Source organism: Dipodomys ordii, unplaced genomic scaffold (assembly GCF_000151885.1).
Source record: "Dipodomys ordii isolate 6190 unplaced genomic scaffold, Dord_2.0 Scaffold56, whole genome shotgun sequence".
NCBI classification, from domain to species: Eukaryota; Metazoa; Chordata; class Mammalia; order Rodentia; family Heteromyidae; genus Dipodomys; species Dipodomys ordii.
This window is the reverse complement of record NW_012267272.1, coordinates 5,190,735-5,217,033: the sequence shown is the minus strand read 5'-3', so window position 1 is coordinate 5,217,033 and position 26,299 is coordinate 5,190,735. Positions and strand designations below refer to the sequence as shown.

At 40.4% G+C, this 26,299-nt stretch overlaps 1 protein-coding gene across 1 annotated transcript in view; it reads left to right on the top strand.

Annotated features, from left to right (window-relative positions):
• Dgki (diacylglycerol kinase, iota) overlaps nucleotides 1-26,299 on the top strand; it is a 423,919-nt gene that overhangs the window by 121,954 nt on the left and 275,666 nt on the right. Inside the window, exon 3 of the mRNA XM_013021551.1 lies at nucleotides 15,899-16,007. Coding sequence (XP_012877005.1) covers nucleotides 15,899-16,007 — 109 coding nt within the window. The remainder of the gene's footprint in view (nucleotides 1-15,898; nucleotides 16,008-26,299) is intronic.

Here is a 26,299-nt window from a genome sequence, read left to right as displayed (position 1 = left end):
ACACATCCCAAACCATCCTTTGATAACTTTGCCAGGAGTTACCTGATCTCTCTGGGCTTCGTCCTTTCCATCTGTAACCCCAGTGACAATAATAAGAATACGGCATAGCATTTGCTTTAAATAATAATGATAAGCCAGGTGTTGGTGGCTCATGCCCATTAGCTTCTCAGGAGGCTGAGATCTGAGGATCCTGGTTTGAAGCCAGCCTGGGCATGAAAAGTCTGTGAAACTCTTATCTCAAAAAAACTATTCAGAAAAGGCAGGAAGGCCAGGCACCAGTGGCTCACACCTGTAATCCTAGCTACTGAGGAGGCTGAGATCTGAGAATCATGGTTCAAATCCAACCCAGGCAGGAAAGTCCATGAAACTCTTATTTCCAATAAACCACCAGAAAACCAGAAGTGGCGCTATGGCTCAAGTGGCAGAGCTCTAGCCTTGAGCTGAAGAGCTGAGGGACAGCGCCCAGGCCCAGAGTTCAAGCCTCATAACAGACAAAAAAAAAAAAAAAGGGCAGGAAGTAGAATTGCTCAAGCTTTGAGCCAAAGAAGCTCAGGGATGGTGTCCAGGACCTTAGTTCAAACCCCAGATTTGGCACAATAATAATAATAATAATAATTATTATTATTATTATAATCAAGCCTACCTGATAGGAAGTAGATGCTCTATTGTTCATTGCAGCCTTCCTGAGAGGCTGGAGGTCATCAGCCAGCCCATTGGCTCTTGTCTGGAGGTACTGTGAGTGAGTAGCACATTTGAGTGAGTCACTGCTCATCCTGTGGGGATGACACTGACAGAGCACCCCCAGAAAGCAGGGACACTGGACTGGACTGGAGAGTGACAACGGGCTCATGATGGTGCCCTCTGCTGATAGGTTGTGGGGTTTGCAGCAAGGATTCAGACAGGAAGGCCAGTCAGCTCATTAAGTGGGTGGACCTGGAAAGGGAGATTTCTCAGCAGGGAGTAGGCACTTTGCAGTGGGTGCTCTGTGAGTCCCTGGAAGTGAAGCCCTGTGCTCTGTTCTCCACACACCGCTCCTGGCACCTCACCTTATTTTTTTCTCTGAAATTTATTATCTTTAAGTATTTGTTTGAAGGGGTTGCCTTTTAACAAAGCAGTTGATGAATACAATATATCGAGGTCCAAGTCACCCCTTTCAACATGCACCTGCTCCTTCTCCATGCCTCACCCCTGTCCACACGTGGTGGACCCCCTTTCCATCAATTTCTATCTATGTCAGCTGACTTACCACTCCTCAGAGTGTCAGTAAATAAAAAGTAGTGTTTTCAAGTGTGCTTGTACACAGAGGCGTGCAAGTGTAGCTGTTTCCAACCCTTGTTCCTGGGTAGTTCCGTGCTGGGGGGTGGGGTTAATAGCATGAACACACATCTTCAAGCCTTTCAGAAAAGCTCTGGAGCATCCTGTACAACCTTGTCACTTAAATGTACTTGTCTGCTCTCTGATTTTATTTCATTTCTCATTTTCCCAGGAGCGGTTCCCTGTAGCCAAAATGCCAACTACTCATTTGAAATAAAGTTCTAGTCTCTTCTAAGTCATAGAAAGATTTTTAAAAAATACTCTTTCCTCCTCTTTTTCTTTCTTGACAGCCCAAAAGAGCATGTCTGAACCATTTCTACCCATGATCAAATAATAGGACCCTAAGCAGCTACATCAAAGACAGCAACATGGTGGCCTTTTCTCCCTCCATCCACAGGGCAGCATTTATTGTGTCATTGAATTCACATTAGCAAGTATAATTGCCACCCATTACTTTGTGGTCTCCAAATAAAACAAGACCAGTTCTGTAAGAAAAGGTAGGAGCCAGCTTGTAAGAGAAGAGGAAGGTCACTAATGAGCTAATGGATGTGTATCTACAAGAAGAAGGCAGGAAGGAAGTGAAATAATTTTGGTGGACAATTGACTTGGTTGGCAAAAAGTCTGGCAATGGGATTTTCTCAGAAGGAAAGGCAAAGGTATAGACAAGTACCAATATTGAGGAATCTTCCAAGGAAAGAGACATGCAGATGCACCCCTATTGATCTTGGGGTGCTGGATCAAAGAAGGGTCTTTTGAAGAGAGAGTGATAGGGAGTAAGTATGAAAGGTGGGACTTGAGTCTGTCTTCTGTGGTCAGCGATGAAATGTTCTTTCTTGGTGTGTCTTTCAGTCTTTCAACACACACTGCATGTGCTCAAGAGGTGACATGATTATTCGCTCTTAAAGATCATTAAGAGAGTAGTGATTTCATTTTTAATTACCTCCCTGCTGGGTTTTTCTCCACTGACGTGTTTTTGCTTTATGTTGAGTTAAACCTATTCGGGATCCAGCTGTCTTGGGGTGATGGGTGTAAAGTGGAAGTGAGTGGCAGGTTGTTATAGCAACTGAATCTGATAGCAGTTGGGGAGACCTTGTGGGGATTGTTCCTGAGCTTGAAGCTGGAGAGCTATTCTTAGGAAATGTTACAGTCATTTAAAGGCCTTTCTTGCCATTTTTATTCTGATAATGAACCTTTTTTTCCACAAATGTTCAGATTGTCTGAAGATGCTACAAAAATTATAATATGACAGTTGTAAGAACGTTCCGTGATTTCCCAGAGAACTATTATCATTGAATGCTTATTGCACTTCAATGTGTGAATATGAATGCTTTTTTTGGGGGGGGGCAAGGACCAGACTATGACTGGGTCTCTCGTGAAAGCTTTGGTGATTCCTTTTGTCTGTGGTCTCCTAATTGTTGGGGTTTCCACATGTTTGCCCTCCAAAATTCAGCTTCCTGTGTTTTGTTTCTCTCCTAATTTTGGGGGGCTTCAGACACTGGCCTCCAGCAATCCAGCTTCCCATTCCTTCTTTCTCTCACATGCTGACATTTTAGTGATAATGGAAGACTTTTGCAAGCAGCACTGAACATTCTCCATCCAAACCCTGGACCCTTTGCTGTGATGAGTGAACCATGTGTTTCCTCTGTGTATGGGGGGAGAGAGAGAGAGAGAGAGAGAGAGAGGAAGGGAGAGAGAGGGGGAGGGAGAGAGAGACAGAGAGCGAGAGAGAGGAAGAGAGAGAGACACAGAGAGACAGAGAACGAGAATCTTGGAGCTTGAACTCAGGGGCTGGGTCCTGTCCTTTCAGTGTAGCTAGACTTTAAGGGAGCCTTAAAAAGGGGAATGGGGTGGGGGAGGGTACTGAGCTTCCCTAACTTTGTACCCAGCTCCCCTATCAGATGACACGCTGTTTAAGCCAGTATTTCTTCATCTCCATTTGTTAGGAAATATTTTATAACAAAAACACCTGGGCTTCAGGGCTTCTAATTAAGAAAATGTTTCCCAGGCTTGGCGGGTAACTGCGCAGCTGGGCAGAAAGGCATGGATTCTGCTGTGCCTTGATGCTTGGCTGTGCATTTCTGTCTCCTAGGGAGATTTTCCAAAGATCAAGGCCTGGGGTCCACCCCTACCATTTAAGTGAGAACCTGTCAAATCTAGGCTCTCCTTGGCTTGCTTTTCAGGTAAAAGCAGGATGTAGAAGCCATCAGGGCTGTGAACAGAAAAAGGGTAATCATGGAGGAAATCACACAGAGGGCTCCGTTTGGTACTTTTCAGGGTGGTTATTTTTGTTTGGGATAAGGATGGAGGAATTAATCGGAAGATAGCATGAAGAGGTGGAAAGAAAGGGCAAAACCATTTCTGGTGAAGGGCCGGTGCTAGAGAAGGCACAGAAGTGAGCAATGTCCTGCTGTAGACTCTGAGTAGATTTACTGGAGAGGCTTTTACAGGAGGCTTTTACAGTGAGGACTGGTGCGTGGGAACTCAGCGTCTCCATGGTGGATGATGGCTGCAACATGGTGAGAACAGGGACTGACTTTATTTCTACCAAGTGAGTAATTTTCTAGATGACATTTAATTTCATAACGATGTCCTAGGACTCTGGTGAGAGGGGACTGACACAAATGCTAACAAGAAAGGATTTTGTTCAGAAGCAACTTGTGTGGTAGCTGTGAGGGGCGGGCAGTCTCCTCTTTTGCATGTCCAATTTGGGGAACAAGATCTACCGTGGAAATGGGTACCGATGGTCCCCCTCTTCAATGCCTGCTTTTTTTTGGTCCTTTTGTCCTTGTCTCTTTCTTTGTTCAGTAGATGTTTGTCCCCTAGTTATGGGAAATGTCTAATGCTGAGAAGCACAAAGGGGATAGGGAGAACAATTCAGATTATTTTGGTTAAAAGAAATTATATATATATAATATATATATGAAAGTTTGAAATGCCATAGTGACACCCCTTGATGTATTCCCATGCCTCCAAATAATGAGTAGCACCAGAGTGATGCAGACTCTGTGTGTGTGGTGGGGGGTGGAGGGGGGAGGTTGTGGGTATCAGCAGCAGGAGGAGGGTGAATAGAGAGGAATGTGGTCACAGTATTTTAGGTGCATTTGTGAAATGGAGCAACAAAACCTGCTGAGGCTGGTTTCATTGCTGAGGAGGAAGAGGGGAGAGGGAGAGAGAGTAATAGGGAGCTGAGGTTCTGAGGTATATTGGATGCATGCATGGAAATGTCATGTTAAACCTCCCCCATTGTGGAATTAACATATACTAATAGAAAAACCTTGAAAAGAAAAATGAAAAAGCAACAATTTAGCACTCAGATTTCTTATGGTATTATTTAATATATATTAAAAGAAGACACATTATCCATACTATATATACTATAGTACATTTAGTATATAGGATATATAGTAAACATATGTATGTTTAGCAAATCTATGTTTAAACATACATATGTTTCCTATATATTATATATAATATACTACTATGCTATTATACTATATATACTTACATATAGTACTATATAGTATATGTATATACTATATAATATAGATACTATAGTATATATTTATATATAGAAATATATACTACTATGCTATTATACTATATATAGTATATATCATACTATAGCATAGATACTATTTATTTATAGTATATATTTATATATAGCATAGTATATAAAATATATAGTGTATCCTGCATTAATAAACCATATGTAATATAGACTATATATTATATGTATCTTATATAGTCTATATTATATATAGTCTATATAATTTTTGTTTTTATTCTTCTTTTTGGTGAAACTGGGGTTTGAATTCAGAACGTCATATTACTTGAGTTAGGCTTCCGGCCTTTTTGGCTCTGTTTGTTTTGGGGGTTGGTCATAAGGCTTGAACTCTGGACCTGGGCACTGTCCCTCTTCTCTTCAGCTCAAAGCTAGCACTCTGCCACTTGAGCCATAGCACCACTTCTGATTTTCTGGTGGTTTCTTGGAGATAAAAGTCTTATGGTGCTTCCTTGCCCAAGCTGGTTTTGAACCACAATCTTCGGATCTCAGCCTCAGGATTACAGGTGTAAGCCACTGGCACCCGGCGGCTCTGGTTATTTTTGAGAGTGCATTTCACTTTTGTCTTTGCCTGCCTGGACTACATGCTTTCTGCTGTAGCTGGAGGACATGTAAATGGTGTCATCTCCAGCTACTGGCTATCTCGGGAGTCTGTTTTTGCCTGGGCTGTCCTACATCTGTCCTCTTGATCCGATCCTCCTGAGTAGCTAGGCTTACAGGCATAAGCCACCAGCACCGGGCATATTGCATGTTTCCACATTGCTGTGCTGGAAGGAGTCCTAAGGAAAAGAATGTCAGAATTTTAGATCTATAATTCACATGAGTTTTCAATCAATATTGCCTTAAGGACAATAATCTTAAAGTTAGAAGGAATAACTGTTGATACTAGGAAAGACTCCAACATCAGAAGAACATATCCTAAAAAAAACAAACCCTGCTTTGTTTGAATAAAGTAGGTTTCCATATCCAAATAAATTATGCCACAAACAGTGCAAGAGCTTGCAAAGTTGATTATAGGGCATAGACCAATAGTACTTGAGAATATTGAGATGGGAGGATTTCTGGAAGGTTGATGTGAAGAAAATATGTCTATTTAAAAGATGAACTTACAGCTTAATAAGTTTAATGGCAACTGTTACAAAATTTCCATGAGAGTTCTGAGACAAAGAGTGTTTTAATCCTTATGCTAAGGATTGTTACAATTCCCTCAAATGAGTATACTGCTTCTTGGACAATGTCACCCCTTCCTTCACTTTCCCCCCATTTTACTTCTCTCATCCCTGTTTGTGAACTGCATATTGGATTTTGAATACCATGACTTCATTTGTTCATCCTATCTCCTTCCATTCCTATGCCTGGCTTTTGTCCCCCCATAAAGAAAAATAAAAGAACAACAAAAAGCAATCATACCACCACCACCTTAGACATTTCATGCTGAAAAGCTGGGTGAACATTCGTCAGGACTCTAGGCAGAGGAGCTTTCTTTCCACATTGTGTGGAAGGTGGGATTTTATTCCTTTGAAACCCTGAATGTCTCTTACGCTTTGGAATTGCTTTGGAACTCTGTTTTATGAAACAACCATTATCTAAATGATCTCTTATAGAGCTGAATCCTCACCTGTCAAGTGTACATTCAGATAGCTCATTGCGACTGGAAGATGCAGACCATCCCCAAAGGATGAGCGTTCAAAGGGTCAGCATTCAAAGTACTCAAGCGGATGACTGCAGATTCAGAACATACACTTCCACAAGAGGGAGCACTGTGTTTTGAACAAAATCTTGGAATCTTACTAAAACTTAGTTTGTATTGAGAGAGGCTTACTGTGCATTTTCCAGAGTTAAACACTTTAATGGGCACTAGAAACTTGAAGGCACAGTTTTGTGTGTAATTTTATAAGACTTAAGAACTTTTTTATTGAAGAACAGAATACAACAGAATATTTATAGTACATTTGTGACTCGTAGGGAATAATAATACACCAAATATCTGAGTACTCACCATGCATTTATATTTAATTTATTTCATTTCATATTTTGTTTTATTCAATCTTATTAGTTTCTGGTTGTTTCATCAAACACTCACAAAGTAACTGCAAAGCATAATACTTTATTCTTATATTCAACATTATTAATTAATTAATTTTTGTACCAATACTGGGGCTTGAATTCAGGCTACCAGCCTGAATTCATTCACAGCTGGCACTCTACCACTTGAGCTATAGCACCACGTCTGGCTTTTTCTGTGATTAGTTAGAGATAGTTTCACAAACTTTCCTGCCAGGACTGGCTTTAAACTGTGATCCTTAGATCTCAGCCTCCTGAGTAGCTAGGATTTCAGGTATGAACCACTGGAGCCCAGCTCAGTTCTGGCTTTTTGATAGTTCATTGGAGATAAAATTCTCTTAGATTTATTTGCCTTGATTGGTGTTGAACTGCAGTCTTCCAACCTCAGTCTGCAGAATGGCTAAGATGATAGACATGAGTCACCAGCTTTCTTCTTTTACCATTCCTTTTAACCACAAAGGAATACAATATTACTAGAATCTGAGCTCTGCCTTTGTTCATTCCTTAGTGGATCTATTAGCTCCCCTAATTAGCTTGGACTCTTTACTGATTGTTACCTTGATTTTCATTATTATTTCACCAAATATTTATGTCTACAAGTGGTGATAGCAGCATAAAATGTTTAGGTATTGATTTCTAAATGTCAGACCTTTATAAATGCCATGTGTCCACTTATCCCAAGACAATAGTAAGAGGCAAGCATGTTGGTATCCCCATGTTACAAATGAAGGCTACAAGACCTAGAAAGGTTAAATGACTGTCCAATTATGTTCTTCCCTGGTAAGTGTCAGGAGAACTCCTCACCAGGAAATCTTGACTGCCAACTGTGGGGTCCACGCTGCCTCTCATGAATACATTCTATTGCTCTACTTGCGCTTTGAGAATATATTTTCTTTGGGGGTAACAGTATACATGTTTTATTCTTTTTTTTTTAAATTTAGAACTGAGAGAAGCGATTCATGAATTCAGACATCTTTCGCCTCTTGAGAGTGCTCAGATGTAGTCATTTGTACTAATCTTATTCTTTAGGACCATGTCCCGAGTGTCACTTTTAAAGTCGTTTCCTTGCTAAGGTATCTTCATCGGATTCATCTTGAGTGAACTCTGTGTTCACCCAGGACCCTCTCCCGCTGACACAGATGTCAGTGTCTGCCTCCCCCCATCTAGGTGTGCTCACACAGGTATGTCAGACTGGCCTTTCTGCCTCAATCTCACCTCAAGGTAGATGGTTAGGTCTTTTCCTCCAACCACACTTCTTCGAATTTGCATCTATGTCATTATGGATCGTGGCTTCAGAGAAAATTATTTTAAATCATTTGAGTGTTATTTGGCTGCGTTCCTTTGAGTCATCTAAGTTTTCCCATATTTATGAATTCCTTCTGGGAATGCAGGCACCCGGACCAAATGGTGTTGGGTTTTCTATTCAGGATATCATCCGATGATGGCTCTGACAGCCCAGGTGCCATAGTGAAGAAATGTGAGGTGGGGCAGGGACCCTGTGTTGCAAAGGGGAAGGAAATTCTAAAATGGAGCTTCGCCTGTTTGTTTGACTTGAAACAGCCCCAGGTATTTAAATCCTCTTCCTCTCAAATTTCTATGCAGTTCCAAAGGGCTAGGGTTGCTAAGGTTATTTTTGTTCTCAAGCTGCGTTTCCTAAATGTGTTCCATTTTGGATTATCTTTCTCAGTTGGCAAAGTGGATTCTGTGCTCATTGACCCAGATGTAACATTCAACGCCATTCTCCAGTTTCTACACCCATCGAGCCTCCCGAAGGAGCAGATTCTCTTCCCTGAAAGTGTGCGGGCATGTGGGAGTTGTGGAGGAAGAGACTGCGTATTGCTAGCATAGCAGAACATCTTCCACGTGAATATTAGATTATCTTCTCAGGATGTTCTTCATCCTCCCTCCAGCAGGGCCTTTACTATGGGCTGAATATTTATCCCCTCTCCTTCCAAATAAATTAATGTATCAAACTCCACCCCGCGCCCCCCCCTCCGCCCCCACCCATTTCCTCTCCCTCCCTTCCGAAGAAACATAAGTGATGGTATTAGAAGGTGGGACCCCAGGAGAGGAATTAAGGCCTTTCTAAATGAGGACCAAGTTCTGCAACATTCAAAAACACCCTCCACTCTCTTAATTGGGCATTAGTATTTTCTCTTACATATAAGAAAACTGAGCTAAAATAGGTCGAGTAACTTGGAAGCTGTTAATTGGAAAGGACAACTGTGTTCTTAACCTCCACATTCTGATACCAAATGTAGCTTCTAAGACAAAGCTTGCTTCCTTACTGTGAGAACAGGACTCTCATAATGAAGACAATTAGAAAATTAGTTTGTGGGGAGCTAATTGTCTGGTATGTCTCATTTGGGGTGTGTGTGTGTGTGTGTGTGTGTGTGTGTGTGTGTGTGTGTGTGTGTGTGTGTGTGTGTGTGTGGGGTCTTCTATGAGATGTTACTGAAGTGTAGGGCTGTGTCACAGTTAAGTATGATGCTCTTTGCTGTTAGATGTCTGGGTTCATATTCACCTGGATCTCTTCCTGTATGTGTGACCTTGGATATGAACTATTCCATGCTATCATTGTTTTTAAAAAATTATTTTCAGGCAGGTATATAGTTAGGTACCTACCTACCTAAGTTTTGTGAGGGATGTATAAGCTCTGTAAGATGATTCAGTTTCTGGAAAAAGTGTTTCTGCTAGAATACAAGCTTCCCAAAGGTTATGATTGGTGTCTGTATCATTCTTTCTTGTGTCTGTGTGTCTTGAAGAGAGTTTGGCCTAAAATAGGAATTCTGTAAATGCATTCTTGGATGAATGAGCACAGTTTAGAATAGAAATGCTTGGACATTTGAACAGACATGATGAAGTCATTCAGAGGTTTGGACAGTGGTGTGGAATAGTGGTGCTCAGACCAGGATACACATTAGAAATACGTTGAAGGCAGTTTTGGTTTTCATGGTGCTGGGGAATAAAACCAGGGGCTTGCACCTGTGGGCCACATGATCAACCACAGAGCTATACCCTCAGCCCCCTGTGGGCCTTTTAAATGGATGATTCTCAGCCTCCACATGGGCAAAGATTTATTACCCCTGTTAGGGAATCATCATGAGAGTAAAATAATTTCTCAAGTATACTTTGCATTGAAGATTCAATCCCCTAAGTGATTTTCTGAATGACTTATCACACTGTGGGAAGCTTACTACCATCTTTATTTCAATAATGATTACATAATGGAAACTATCCATATATATTCAAATGGTCCAAAAACAAAACCACTTTGAATTCATACATTATAAGAAGTAGGATCTTGGGTCAAATAATTACATACAGCTTGTTCCCCTACATAAGTCTATGGGATTCAACTGGGTTTTGGAGCAGCTTTATCTTATTTTAATCTTTCATTGTGCAAAGAGTTTCAGTTCAACATGTGAGTTTGTGAGTATAATGCATCTTGATCAATATCAACCTTTCCATCATTCTCCCGGTCTCTCCCCACCCCACTCACTTAGGGGCAGTTCTCGGTCTTGTAGAATATAGATTGTCCTGAGCCTTGTAGGTGCCTTTTCGGCCTGTCCCATAAGTATCCTGGGTTCCTTTCAATATTAGCAGCTGGTGCTGATATAGACTAGGGACGCACACACTAATGCACAGCCATGTGTAAGATGTCTCCTGAGGCGCTTGGGGAATTAGACCAAGATACACAATACATTTTTAGACAGCTGACTCTTTCTAGAAATTGAGTTTTCCAGTTTCAAATGTGTCCATCTTTAGGAGATGTCCTGGCTAAGGGACCTTCTGATTCTTCAGTGTGTCTCTACTCAGTAAGCAGGAACCTTGCTGTGTTTTCAATCATGGCAAGATGGGATGGGCTGAACATGGGAGCCATGTAAAGCTGGAGTCAGAGTGATAACCAGAGAGAATCTAGGGAGATGGGAAATGGTCAATTAGAGGGTCCCTGGATAAACTACTTGTGTACATGTATTCATTCATGTGCAGGTCTTCAAGGTTTTGATTTTGGAGAGGATGCACAGATGTTGTAAGAATGAATGTACACTGAATCATATGCCCTTGTCAAATATTGTAACAATGAGAAACCATTCTAATGTTGGCTACATAAAACTGTTCAGTCTTTTGTGCTGGTCCTGGGGCTTGAACTCAGGGCCTGGGTATTGTGTCAGTGCATTTTTCTGCCACTTGAGCCACAGCTCCTCTTCTGGCTTTTTGGTAGATAATTGCAGTGAAGAGTCTAATGGACTTCCCTGGTCAGGCTGACTTTGAAGCATGATCCTCAGATTGCCTGTGTAGCTAGGATTACAGGCGTGAGCCACCAGTGCTTGGCCTTGCATTTATAATTTAAAGAGCTTTCCTCTCAGGAAAGAATATCACTGAAATGTAAAGCCTAGGACATAATTCAAATCATCCTAATCAAATCTCTCAGTTCTTGATCTAATCAACAGCTGCTTTACTTAGCTTCTTGGTCAAGTTCATTCATTAACTCAGAAAGCATTTATTGAATATATATCGTGTCTACCCTAGGCTAGGGAAACATAATAAAATTAGTAGATGAATTGAGAGCTATTCTTTAGAAGTTTATAGTCTTATTGAATGGGGTGAGGGAAATAATAGAATACTATTTAAAATATATGGTATTCTTTAAATACGTTAGAGGTCTTTCCTGTCAGGTAATTGACATAACTGTGGCTTTATGCTCTTGAAGCTGCATTATACAAGATTTACTTTTCATATTGTTTTCACAGTTTGTATCACAGTTCTTTCCAGAGATGCTTTTGTGATTATAGTCACTCCCTACAAAGTGTTGTTGTGAAATTAATAGAATCGTTGGCATTTCACAGCTTTGCCAACTGTGGGTTGGGGAAGATTCTGAGCAGGAAAAAAGATTGAGAAGTTGAAACCCACTGATATATATATATATATATATATATATATATATAATATATATATATATAAGCAATTGAAGCCATTACCTTTTACCCCTCCAGCCACACAGTAGGTTCTACCAGACTCTAAAATGTCATCTTCCACAACCAAGATTAATTTAGGCAGAAAAATAACAAACACTAATTTTATTTAGGTCTAAGAAAGAATGAAATGACTTTCTTACTTTGGAAGAAGACATGTTTTCATATATGAAGGATTGGAAAAAAGCAAAGGATTTTCTCCTGTGGTTATTTAGAAGAACAGAAATCTGTAATCTGAAGTTACTGTTTATATTCTTGTAATGTTTCTTCTTTTTCCTCCAAATTCATGTTTATGTGCACAGTAGACATACAATTTTCTTCTGTTATTATTACACAGAATCAACTTTAAGTTTGTATCTATAATGAGGAATAAATGATCTACAAAAGGCTTTACATATTTTTTCCTGTTCACAGACTAGAAAAAAGTTGAGTATCATTCATTGCTCAATGGTTTTTAGATTTCTTATAATCGTATTGATCCTCTATGACATTAAGTTCCCTTTTTTCCTGACTTGATTGTGTGAACATTTTGATTCTCTTGATAATAATAATAAAGACTCATTAAGATTTTGGTTGTCAGGGTCTGCAAGCTCTGATGAGCTTTTTCTTTTGTTTCTATGTTTGCCAGTCCTGGGACTCGAACCCAGGGCCTGGGCACTGTCTCTGTGCCTCTTTGTGCTCAAGGCTATTGCTCTACCATTTGAAATGCCATTGATGAGTTTTGAAATTTATTTGTCTCCTGGGGTCTCTATTGGTACCTAAGTGTAGAATTTTTTTATCTCCCCTCTCCTTGTTGTCTGAACACAACTGTCAAGGATAGTTCTAAGATGTAAGTTTTATTCCTTTGTCATTCACCTGAAATTTAGGAGTTTTTAAGCCATTGTAAGACTGTATTTGAGCACTGTGCTCTCTCTCTCTCTCTCTCTCTCTCTCTCTCTCTCTCTCTCTCCTTTCTCTCTGTGTGTATAATACTGGAGAGCAAACCCATCCTATTTTGTTTCATGACTCCAGAGAGGTCTGCTTTGTGGATAAATGACCAGACAGGACCCTTTAGAACCAGAGAAAATGCTGATGGGAAAAGCTGGAAAAATTCCTTCAACCCAGGTAGAGGGGTGATTGTAGGTGAAGGATCACCATATAAGAAATTCCACTTTTCCTTTTCTCATTGCTCAAGGGTATGGAATAAACCAGTATGAGGGGCAAAAATTGATACTGTTCACTATTTGCCTTGGAGAAAGTGAGGAAAAGGAACACATGTCACTGGTCTGTCTTCATTAAAGCCCTGCACACTTGTAATGCCTGGGGATTATAGAAAGCTGCCTGTGGGTACTTTTGAAAGTATGCTACCTCAAGCTTGACCTGCTCACTTTCAACTACCAAAGTCCTATCGGCTGTTTCTAGAACTTCCGGAATAGGAATACAAGAGCCTGAGGAAAAGCGAACAATAGGTTGGACTCGCTGAGCTCTCCAGGATACTTGATAATTGATGAATGGTGGTGCATGCATGCGTACATGCGAATGTCCTCCATGTAAATTCACCCATGTAAATTCTAGACTGGTCCTGGAGTTTGAACTCAGGGCCGTGTGCTCTTGCTTTGCTTTTTCATTCAAGGCTGGTGCTCTTCCCCTTGAGCCACACCTTCACTTTGGGCTTTTTAACAGGTTAAGTAGAGAGAGAAGAGTCTTGCTGATGTGTCTGCCTTGGCTGGCTTCAAATCTGGATTCTTAGATCTCAGTTTTCTAAGTCACTAGGATTACCTGTGTGAGCCACTGGAGCTAGGCATCATCTTGCATTCATTGCTGGATTCCACTTGGTCTTTCCTTGGATGTGGGGTCTGCTGTTCATCTTACTCAACTTCACAGGTTGAATTTCTCGATGGAAGTTTGGAAGTCAGTGAATGTGCACAGAGGAAGGAGGGAAGATGGGAGGGAGGGAAGGAAAAAGGGAAGAAGAGAGAGAGAGGGAGGAGAAGAGAAGAAGCAACACACTTTTAGGGTTCAACGAACTTATGCATTGTGTTCTAGCCATCCCTCCCCTTTTCTGGGGTAGGTGCCCTTTTTTTTCCCCCTGAGATTCCCCTATGATGTCATCCCCCATAAATCGTCCTCATTGCATTCATTCTTTCTTTCTTTCTTTTCTTCTTCTTCTTCTTCTTCTTTTCTGCCTATCCTTTTCCTCTTTGTGGCGAGGTGGGTGACAGTATCTAGGATCTAGGTTCCAGGCTTGTAGGTTTAATCTCAGAGATGGTGGATGGATTCCTGTTGACATGCTCATGCTATGTGAGACAAGCTGCAAAGAGCCAGCTAGAAGTAGAGAATGATTTGCTGTCTTTTCCCTCCAATGTTCCCTGGGATGAGCCTGAGAAAGTTCTGGTCTCCAACCTGCCCAAAGATCCTTGCTCAACAGAACTTGCCACCCAAGGTGTGCATACCTTCCCATCGGCCTGTGTGCATGCAGACCAGCTTCACCTCTGTCTGATTCAGGACTCAGAGCAGCTACCTCCCAAGACTTCTCATTCAAGGGCCTCGCAGACCACATTTTTACACCACCATCCAGGGAAAGCCCTCTCCCTTCCAGGGAGCTACTGTTGAGTCTACAACTCGGCACTCTGTTGTAAATGTCTGATGTTTTTGATGGGACCATTCAAACATGAAGCTTCTGTTTTTCTGTACAACACCACGGCTCTCCCCAGGTGCTCTTGCTTGTCTCCCTTTTCTTGCTGTTCTTATTCCGCCCCATGAGGATAGTCATATTTTGCTTTGCAAATGCAGCTCCTTCTATTTCTTATATTGGCAGGCCACGGGTAGGGTGGACATTCTCAATCTCTCTGCATTCATTGTGTTCTTTTCTGACCTGAATTTTATCACATTCCCTCCAGCAAGCCTAGAATCCAGTAAAAAAGAATAGAAAAAAACTGTATCTGCATGTACACATATATTTACCTATATATATATATATATACATACATATATATATACATATATGTGCCCACAATTCTATATCTATCTATCTATCTATCTATCTATCTATCTATCTATCTATCTATCTATCTATCTATCTATCTGTCTGTCTGTCTGTCTGTCTGTCTGTCTGTCTGTCTGTCTGTCTGTCTGTCTGTCCACATGGACATATGCATACACCTTTATGTATATGTCTATATCTTCTTACCTCAGGCTCTGGTAAGATGTTGATCTTTTAGCACATGCAACTTCTCTGCAGATGTAAATTGATTCTTTTCCCTGTGTAGAACCACCAGCTCAGTGGTCCTCTGTGGAATAAAGAAAGATTTTTTTTTCTGGAGAGAAGAAGAGTGATTGTGGATTTTTAGCTATACCCAGCTTCAATAGAAGGCCTCGGGTGTCACTTTGCTTGCTTTGAGTCTGTAGCAGTTGAGTGTTTCCCACATATTCCAGCTTGCCTAAACCCTACTATCTTTTTCTTTTTTCTTTTTTTTAATGTTGGTCATGGGCTTGAACTTAGGGCCTGGGTGCTGTTCCTGAGCTCTTTTTGCTCAAGGCTAGCACTCCACCACTTTGAGCCACAGCTCCACTTCCAGTTTTCTGGTGATTAACTGGCGATGAGTCTCACAGACTTTCCAGCCCAGGTTGGCTTTGAACCACGATCCTCATATTCTCAGCCTCTTGAGTAGCTAGGATTACAGGCATGAGCCACTGGCCCCTAGCTACATCTTTTTCTTTATCTAGAAGAGACCTCCATTCCTGCCTCCTATCCTACATCAGGACTCACATTTTAATTCTGGTTTTCTGAAGCCCTGTTTCCCCACCATGAATTCCTCAAACTCCCTGTCTTTGGAGCCCCAAATCCCCTATCCTTAGTGAGGTAGGTTCCAAGGCAGTTTAAATGGGTTCAGACATGGAAGACTAACCTGTGCATTGTTCCTACCCCAGGAGAAAGTTTGAGCTCTGTATGAGATTCTCATGTTGTTCTTTCTTTCTTTCTTTTCCCCCCCTCTTGCTGCAGGAAAGCAATCTCCCGGGCAGGCCTCCAGCACCTGGCTCCTGCACATCCTCTCAGCCTTCCTGTGGCAAATGGTCCAGCCAAGGAGCCCAGAGCTACTCTGGACTGGAGTGTAGGTGTCGGGGGTTTTGTTTTTGTTTTGTTTATTTCTTAACTTCAACATAACTTCAGCTGCATGCTGCGCTCATCTTGTTTTTATTTGCAGGGTTATAGTAGCTATAAGAAAGACTTACTTGATCGTTTTCAATATTGGTCATTGACCAGTCTTTAGATGTGTAAGTCATAGCTCCATTTGCAGAATTCCTAGGGATGTAGCTCCTTTGTAGGAGATCACATGTGTTTGGGATTAAAATGAACGTTTCACACTGATCATTTGAAACTCTATTACCTGGCTTTGGAGTTATGAGATAAACAGTACCTTGTCATATGCTTTATTTATTTAGTTAGTTATTATAGAATGCTAGGCAAGCATTCTACCACTGAGCTACACCCCAACCCTGCTTTATTTGGTTTCTACAAAATTGATGGTGGTATAATAAACACAACTAACTCTTAGCAACATCATGGAACTGATAAAATCAAAAACTTCTTTTTTTGGGAGTACCATTTTTTTTTAAATAGAAGGTGACCTCACTTTATATTCCAGCCATTTCAAGTCCTCCTATCCATCATTCTTCCTGCCCACCAACTTCCAGGCAGCTGGGGCTTGTAGTGGGTTGGATCTTTTAGCTGAGATTAGCATTTTAACTAGAACATATCCATTATACCTGTTAAACTGTAGCTGATAGGTTGAAATTCTTAAATCAGTTGGAACACTTTCTCCAAAGTCTTTAGACCTGGAGTTTGTGGTGGCTGATAGCTGTAACTCTGGACTTAGCCCTTGCCTGAAGCCATGGAAAGAAAGTCTGTGTCAAGCAGAAGATGGCATCCCTGAACTTCTTAGTCCCGTTCTGATGGCCTGTTCAGAAGGAAAATCCACGTCCTTCTCCAGTTTGGGGGGAGTTGAATTTGTTTTTGTCTTCTCAGTTTTTGATACTGGGGTTTGAACTTTAGGCTTTGTGATTGCTAGGCAGATTTTCTACCCCTTGAGCCATGCCACCAGCACTTTTTGCTAAGCTAGCTAGAACCATAATCATCCATTTGCATACTTAGCCTGATAGACTTGTTTCACCATGTTCAGCCTTTTCTGTTCAGAAGGAGTCTTGTGAATTGTTTCTTTTGCCTGGCCTGACCTGGAATCACTATCTTCTGCATCTCAGCTTCAAGTATAGCTCAGATAACAGATAGATGCATCAGCACCCAGCATGAGTTTTCTTTTTAAATTTATTCTTATTTTAACTGGGTAAAAATATAAAAATCATGCACACTTAGGGGTACCATGTGAGGATTCATTACCTATGTATACAGTGTAGTAGTCACATCAGAGTAAGCATAGCTACTTAAACTTTAATCATTTATTTATGGTAAAAATATTTGAAATCTTTGTTCTGCATTTTTAAAAAAGCACAGTACATTATTGTTATTGATGGTCACCCTACCATGGAATAGAATCCTATGTAACTATAAATTATCACCCGCTGGTTACATGAATCCTACGTAACTATAACTTACTACCCATCTTACTTACTCCATCTCTCTCTTTCCATACTCTGTCCTTCCTCTGATAGCCATCATCCTAGAAATCTCCTTCTGTGAAATCAACTTGTTTCTATTTCACTTATGAGTGAGATCATGTGACACTCAATTTTCTATACTTGTCTTACTTGACTTCACATACCTGTGAATGACAGGATTTCCATTTTTTGGGGTGAATATTATTCTGTTCTGTACATGTGCCACATTTTCTTTATCCATTCACCTGTTGAGAATACTTAGATGGTTTCCATTTCATTGAGACTGTGAACAGTGTTTTAGTGCTTTAGAAGAGATGTCTCTTTGACATTGATCTCATTTCCTTTGGATCTTTACTTGAGGACTTCTGTGTCATATGGTAATTGTATTTGTAATTTTTCTGAGGAACATACATGTTGTTTTCCACAATGATTGTATTAATTTACACCCCCACCAACAGTGTGCAAGGACTCTTGGTACTCTTATCTCTTTACCAGCTCCTCATTTTTTAAAATCTTTTCGATAAGAGTCATTCTTACTTGGTTGAGATATGATTGCACCTAGTTTTGATTTGCATTTCCCCAATGATGGCTGATGTTGAATTTTTTCCATATATTTCTGGACATTTTATATGTTCTTTGAGAAATGTATACTTCTTTCTTTTTTTTTTTTTTTTTGCCCTTTTGCCCAGACCTGGGGCTTGACCTCAAGGTCTGAGCACTGTCCTTGATCTATTGTGTTCAAGGCTAGTGCTCCACCATTTAAACCATAGCTCTATTTCCAGCTTTTTGCTGGTTAGTTGGAGATAAGAGTCTCACAGACTTTCCTATCCAGTCTGGCTTTGGAGGGCAGTCCTCAGATATCAGCCTCCTGAGTAGCTATGATTACAGGTGTGAGCCAATACTTGGCTTGTTTTTAAATATTGAATTATTTGTTTTTTTACCATTGAGCTTTATGAATACCCAGTGCATTCTGAGTATTAACTTCTTGCCAGATGTATAGATTGAAAGTACTTTCTTTCAATTTCTAGGTCATTGCTTTACTCTGTTTCCTTTGCTGTGTAGAAGCTTTTAAGTTTTATGTGAACTCATTTGTCTATTTTAGGCTTGGCTTCCTGTGTTCTTGGACTCTTCTCTAGAAAACCTTTATCCATTCCAAAGTCCCGAAGCCTTTTCCCTATATTTCCTTCTAATAATTTTAGAGTTTCAAGTTCTACATATAAGTTTTTTATCCATTTAGGAATGATACTTGTAACTGATGAGACAGGATTCTGGTTTCCTTCTTCTATATATGGATATATAATTTCCCTAGTGCCATTTGTTGGGAAGACTGCCTTATTATTGTTGAAATAAGTTGGATATAGATGCTTTAAAAAAAAGCCTATATGCCATGATTTCATTATCTTTATATTAGAATATTTTTTCCTTTTCCTCTAGCCACACACTGATTAATGTGTGTGTGTATGTGTGTATATATATTCTACCAATAAGCTACATGCCCATGTCTTGGTTATTTGAGACAGAGTTTTTACTATGTAGCTCAGACTAGCCTTGAAATCTCAATCCTCTTGCGTCTGCCTCCGGCATGCTGGGATTATAAGCTTATGCCACCATGCATAGGTCACACTTATTAACACTCTGTAATAACATGCAGCATGTAACTGCTGCCTACATTTATGACCTGTCAGGAGAAAGATTGGATGAAATAGAGGTACAACTTCTTCCTTGATGGAGATACTATAATACAGAGACTGCTGAGATATCGTTTGAATATGTTGAATTGTGCTCAGGAAGACTATATTCTCTTTCCTGGCGTTCCCCTTTATTTTAGGGCAATTATAATATAGTATATAATACATTTACACTTAATAGATGATAGATTATAAAATATGTTCAGTGGTTATACTACAGTCCATAGTAATACCTCAATAGAGTTTATACAGTAATCATACAAAATACAGTATATAATAAAGAGTACATATATACCAATGTTCACCTAATTTTTTTTAAAAAAGAATCAGTTGTATAAACAAGCAAGTAGATAAGATCACAGAGGAATGAGCATGGGCCAGTGATAATTCTTTAGGAATGGAATGAAGCACCCTAAAGGTTGTTTCAAACAGACCTTTGACCTAAATATTCAGATCATAATGTTCCAAACATACCTTTGATCTAAAGTGGCAGGTCATTACTGAGATAGGGAATTCCAGTGAGGAATAGTTAGATAGGGATACTCATGACATCCTTTCTCTGCTTTTTGCCTGGTTTAGCCCAGATACTACTTTCTCTTAGCCTCCTCATTTGTAGATAGACATCCTGTAGCTTAAAACCACCAGTCCTCTGGTGGTTATAAAGGGTGGTATTAGGTTCAAATATGGCTGGAAGTGTAAAAGTCTGTTTTATAAACTGTGGAAGTCTGTAGTTTTATTGATTCACAGGTAGTCAATGAGTCTATTAATTCATCAAACATTTGTTGAGTGCCTGCTTGTGCTAGAAGCTGTGTGATCGTTCTGAGATCATGAGGTAAGGATAGTATGGTTTCTGTCTTTAAGGAGCTTTGAATGCAATGGGAAGAAAAGAAATGAACAGTTAGGATGCAGCATAATTGTGTCCAGAACATTCTGGGTAGGGCTTGGGGTAGGGCCGCTAGACTATGAGTGAAGAGCCACTGTTGGACTAGCCACCATTATTTTCTGATTCCTGTACTGTAGTGTTTATTGCAATGGAACTGTGGTAGTGGTAGTGATCAGAGCTTCAATACAGAATAAGGGGAAAGTAAACAGGAAGTAAGGCCAGGTTTGTGTGTGGTGGTCTTTATTCCTCACTCAGCCCTTCCTCTTTGAGTGTGGGCATCCTGTCATGGCGGATGGTTGAAATTGGAGTAGGGCAGGGAACTCTTAGGAAATACTTAACCCTGAAGGTGAAAGAGAAAGGCAAAGGGTGTTTCATAGAGATCTGATAAATAAATAAGGAGTCAGGAGATGTTGTTCTGAAAACAAATACCTTTGTAATCTAATATTGGTGCTAGCAAACAGAATCCAAGCTTTGGCCAGGATTATACTACCTTATTACTGCCATGTGAAAGATTCATTTCAGAAGAGGAAGAAACAGACTGTTAGTATTTCTCTCTCTCTCTCTCTCTCTCTCTCTTGCTCTGTGTGTGTGTGTGTGTGTGTGTGTGTGTGTGTGTGTGTGCATGCTAAGATTTTAGGTTATTTGATTTTGCCTTAAAATGTTTGGCTCTTTATACTGAAAGTACTTTTCAATAATTTCACTTGTATTATGTCAGTTTGTTCTTCTATTCCAGGGATCTAAGCAGGGATTTCTTTATTCTGTTTCAAGTGCAAGAACAGTTGTTAGTTCTGACCATTCTCTTTCTCTACCCCAGTTTAGGTCCTTGTAGAAAAGTGGAAAAACAGAGACTTACAATTCTTCCGTCATCAGCTCACTCTTCTGGACTCTATGGATTAAATGAGCAATGTTCTGCTATTGATAAAGGACTTAACTATTCCCCAAATAAAGGAAATGATGTCAAGAATCTTTGGAAAGAGAGAAAAAAATCAGTAGTGTACTTCAATAGTAGAGTACATGCCTAGCCTGTCTTGGGAATCCATCCCCAGCACCACACATAAAAGGGCAAAGTTAAGGGCCTCAAGAGTACCCTGAGATACTTCTAAAGGTCTTGACTGTGGTCGAAGAATAGAGGAGCAGAGCTGATTTAGGATTCCCTTGTCTGCTTTCTCTGCCCTTGTGACTCCTGGGGAGAAATGTTCTCAGTAACCCATTGACTCAGGGGACGAGGGAGGGGGCGCTTATCTCAAAAGCCCCAGTAGTGTGACTTCCCAATTGTCACTTCTAATCACCTCTGAGAAAACAGATGCAAAAGCTGCTGGCATTGCATTGGAGATTGTAAGATAAGTCAGGAGGAACCTGGAATCAGAGTCTCATTCTGAAGGTTCTGATTTGCTGGGCAGGCTCCCGATCTGACTCTAGTGCTTGCACTATAGACCTCCAAAGGGATGCAATATTTCCTTAAGATCCCATCTCACAGGGCTTTGAGAGGTACTCTGTTTGTGGGGTTCCTGACACACAGATGAGTGTGGAGCTTGGACATTGGGCACCTAGAGAGTGTCACCAGGTGCGTTGTGTTGGAAGAGTCAGTTTCCTTCATGTATTTTATTTGTGCTTTCTCATTTCCCTCGTTAGTGATATGGACCCTCTCTTCCTTAGCTCAGCTTCTTCCTCAAAGCCCAGGCCCTTCTCTCTTCCAGTGCTTTGGTCAGGGTTTTATGATCACTGTTCAGATTCTCAGTGATCCTCTGCCAGTGCTTACCCTCCCTCCCTGTGTGCAGGGCTTTCTGCCTCATGTTATCATGCATAGAAACGCTAATGGGGTCTCAGTTTCCAAGTCGGTCTTCACTACTATGGCCGAGTCTTCTAAAATGACAGAGCTGAATCCAGCATGGTGGACTCTTATTTCTCCTCCACACATCCCTCTCTTGCTCTCTTCTGGGCCTTGCTCATCATTTTAGTCTGCTCATGTCAGGCATATTGGGTTTCTCACCATAGTGCTGCTCGTACAGCGTTGGCACACAAACCTTAGAAAACCCCATTTGACTTCTTTGAGCCCTCAGATTTCAGATGACTTGAAACAATCCATGCTTTTCATATTTGCCCCCCACACATGGAAGAACACCCATATGACAGACTATTGGCTGCTTGGTTCCTGCTACTAGGGGTTGAATTGATTACAGCTTTTCTCCTCCATCAGTGGGAAGGAGATATATCATGGGAACCGATGGGCATGCAGGTAACTTCCCGTTCCTGAACAGCTTCCTAAATACCATTCCCAGGGGTAATCTAAACAGAAATGGGTGCCTACTATTTTAAGGCCAAGCAAATCTCCACCTTCTTCCTAATGCAGTGCATTGTGTCAGCTCAGAGCTGACCTCTCCACTCTCAGTGTCTGTCCTCTCTTCACCTTCCCTGTGATGCCCCGCAGGGGCTGTTCCCTGTGACAGACACCATGACATGCCTGTCAGCCAAGCCCGTTTTGGAGAAAAGGAACTAAATTACTAGAAAGGGAGGGAGTGATGCCCAAAAAGGAAAAAAAAATATTCTCATCTACCGGGCTGGATTCCAAGTTCCCACTTTAGAGTGAGTTAGCCCATTTAGATGTGTGCCTATTCCTCGGATAATGTGTGTTTTTAAAATGCCACATGCCACCTCTGCAATGGAGACTGAATTTACACTTAAGAGATGGCTTCTGGCTTTATTATGAGAGCCAAGAGCACAGGAGGTTGGGTCTCCCTTCTGTCCCCACTGTTTTATCATTTGTTTTTGCCTATTACATTGCCTAAAGCAAGCCCCAGTGAGAAGAAAGCCAAGTTCTTCCTTAAAGGGCATTAAAAAAATGGGTTGAAATCCTTGATTTAAACTTACTATTTTTCTCTTCCCTGGAACACATCCTTCCTTCCCCAGCACAGTAGAAAACAAAACCCCAGCATAAATAATGATCCTTGATCCAGATCATCTTTATAGTTGATGATACTAAGGGAAGAAGCACTTTATCTTAGGCAGTTGGTTCACTGCCTTACAGTTTGGTTTGAGGACAAGATTAAGAGACCAGAATCTTTACACAGGATTGGTTTAAACTGGGTTATGAAAGTAGGTCATTTTATCTTTAGAAACCTTGAATGAAGAGCCAGGAGGAGGCAGGGGTATGCGCATGTGGCCATGCCTTTGCATGTGTGTGTGTGTGTGTGTGTGTGTGTGTGTGTGTGTGTGTGTGCGCGTGCGCACGCATGCATCCTCACTTCAGTCCTGTTTCCTAAGCCAGTAGTTGGAGACCCAGGCTCTTTGTCAGGTTTAGGTGACATCCCAGCTTCAGTTTAGGTGACATCACCAACAGCTCCTCCCACCCTTCCTCTCCTCACTCTGATCCCTGTTTCAGAGAAGTTGTCAGGTTGATCAGATATCAGTGTTGCAGTAGAACATGGCAGAGCAGGAGGAGGCCCTGCCTAGGCAAATCTGTGAGCCCTGATTGGTTGGATATGTGAATGGTAAGACAGACTCATTTCTCCTTTAGTGGCTGAAATGGAGAGTATTTTAAACTGGATCACATTGGCTTCTGGGAGAAATCCTAGAATCCTGTAGCTTCACAGGTCTGTGGTGAGTGTCTAGGTGTACGTGTTCTGTCAAGTGGAAAGGGAGTGTTTAATACTGTCTAGGAGAAATAGGTGTGCATTATAAATTAGTTATACATTTTCTTATAACAATTGTAGATTAATTCGCATGTCATATCTTGCTTAACCCAAGCTAATCATTTCAGATATAATCAATATGAAAATTATTAATGAGATGTTTTACTTTTTTTTTCCACCCCCATTCTTCCAACACTGGATTTTATATTGCCTGCACTTCACAGTTAGTGCTAACCACATTTCAAGTGCTCATTGGCCAAACACTTACTTGTATGTACAATATAAACTTAAACCAAGACAATTAGGTACCTATTAGTATCTTCTTAACATTTTTATGGGGGAGGCAATTTCCATTTTTTCTTTGTGATTTTTATATACAGTTTGTAGAGTACATATTTTGTAATTTTATTTTTGTCGGTCATGGGGTTTGAGCTCTGGGCCTGGGTGCTGTCCCTGAGTTCTTCAGCTCAAAATGAGTGCTCTACCACTTGAGCCACAGCACCACTTCCAGTTTTCTGGTAGTTACCTGGAGATAAGGGTCTTATGGACTTTCCTTCCCTGGCTGGCTTTGAACCATCATCCTCAGATCTCAGCCTCCCGAGTAGCTAGGATTACAGGCATGAGCCACCGGTACCTAGCAATTTTTACTGTTTTAAAATATTGTTTATACAAGCCAGTACCTCCATTTGGGGTAATTATTTGTTTCTGGTATGAGGGCATTCTTTGTATGTGAAACCCAATCTCTAAAATTCCCCCACCTCTATCTTTAAAAAGAATTTCTCTTTATGGGGGTTGTTAAAAGGAATTGTCATACAACAAAGCATTTTTTGAATACAATGCAACTTGATTAGGACTTGGACAATTATGTTAAGTGAAGTTAAATTAGGACCAGAGATACAAAGGACACGGGTTTGCTCTCATATGTGAAAGCAAGGATTAGTTTACAGATATATAAGTAAATACTTTTGGAGGTATGCAGGTTTATTCAATATTTTAATTGAAATATGGTAGATTCAGGGGAGACCTCATTACAATTCCTTAGAAAGCATGAATGAAAGGTCACCAAAATAAATACTACCTTTATCTTTTGATCTATAACCAATCATAGGACTTAAGTAGAACTTGAGCTAGCAATTATATTCATATCTATAAAACTGTATTGCTATCCCTACCCTTAGGTAATATATCTATCATTACAAATCTATCTATATAAATATATGTATACCTGCATAAAGGCATGTATTTCTATATATTGCCACATTTACATTTCATGAAAAATTATCACTTTCATATAGAAATAGATGTTACTTTTTTGTCTTACACAGATGGGCATTTTTTGAGATGCATGTTATTTAAGGTGATATTTCAAGGTAGATATATTGAGAAGAAGCAGGAAAGATGTCCCCAGATAGAGGCTGCCAACAAAACAGGAAAGAAAGGATGGAAGGAAAAAAGGAAAAAGAAAGAAGGAGAAAATGGGGCATGTTTAAGAAAGAGAAATAAGAGATAAACACTTATAAAGGTAAATAGAAGTTAATGCATCACTAACAGAAGGTCTAGTATATCTGATTGAATTTGGATTTTTACATTTTTTACTTTTTATTGTTATTATAAAGGTGATGTACAGAGATGTTACAGTTACATAAGTCAGGTAGAGTGCATTTCTTTTTGGACAATGCCACTTACTCCCAGTTTTCCCCTCCCTTCCCCATGTACAAGTTATGTAGTTCATTTTCAACATAATGTCTAGTGAGTACCATTGCTGGATTTGTTTACCCTTTGTCCCTCCACTTCTGTATGAATTTGGATTATTTGGTAAGTAACAGAATCACCTAAGCATTTGGAAGAATATCTAAGCATTCAGAACAAGGGTAAAGAGCAATTGTGACTGTATTTTAGAAGGATTAAAGGTAGACACACCTCAAATAAACTAGAATGGGTATCAGAATTAGAGTTTAGAGAGAAACCACCATTTAAGTGATAAGGCTTGATGCCTGATATATTGTAAGAAACATGAGACAGATGCAGGTAATGAAAGAAATTTAGATGAAAATAACCGAGGGAGCCTGTATTCGTTGGGGGTAAACTGTGCTACTCTAAGTAAAAGGTTAGTGCATATAATCATCTAGTATACTAGGAATTTGTTTTTCTTTAGGTTATAGACCAGGACTGTTCCAGGTTGTTGGATGGGAATTCAGGCTCTGTGTCACATAGCTGTTTAGGGCCATCTTGGTGAATGGATGGATGAATGGATGGATTGGATAGATACTTTGATACCTCAAACAATAGACCTCCTGCCCTCCCAAATCACCACAAGGCTGGCATTCCAGTGAATCATTGTGCCAAAAGAAAGCATAGAGGAACTTAATGAACTAACACTATCCTCACTTTACATTGGTTAGGAACTGGTTATATGGCTACAGCTATCCGCAAGGGAGCCTAGAGGATGTAAGTTCTAGCTATATGTTCAAGAAAAAGAGGAACATTAATTTTTTTGTCTTTTTTTATTGTGAAAATACTGTACAGAGGGGTTACAATTACATGGGCAAGATAATGAGTACATTTCTTATCAAGCATTGTAGCCTCCTCCT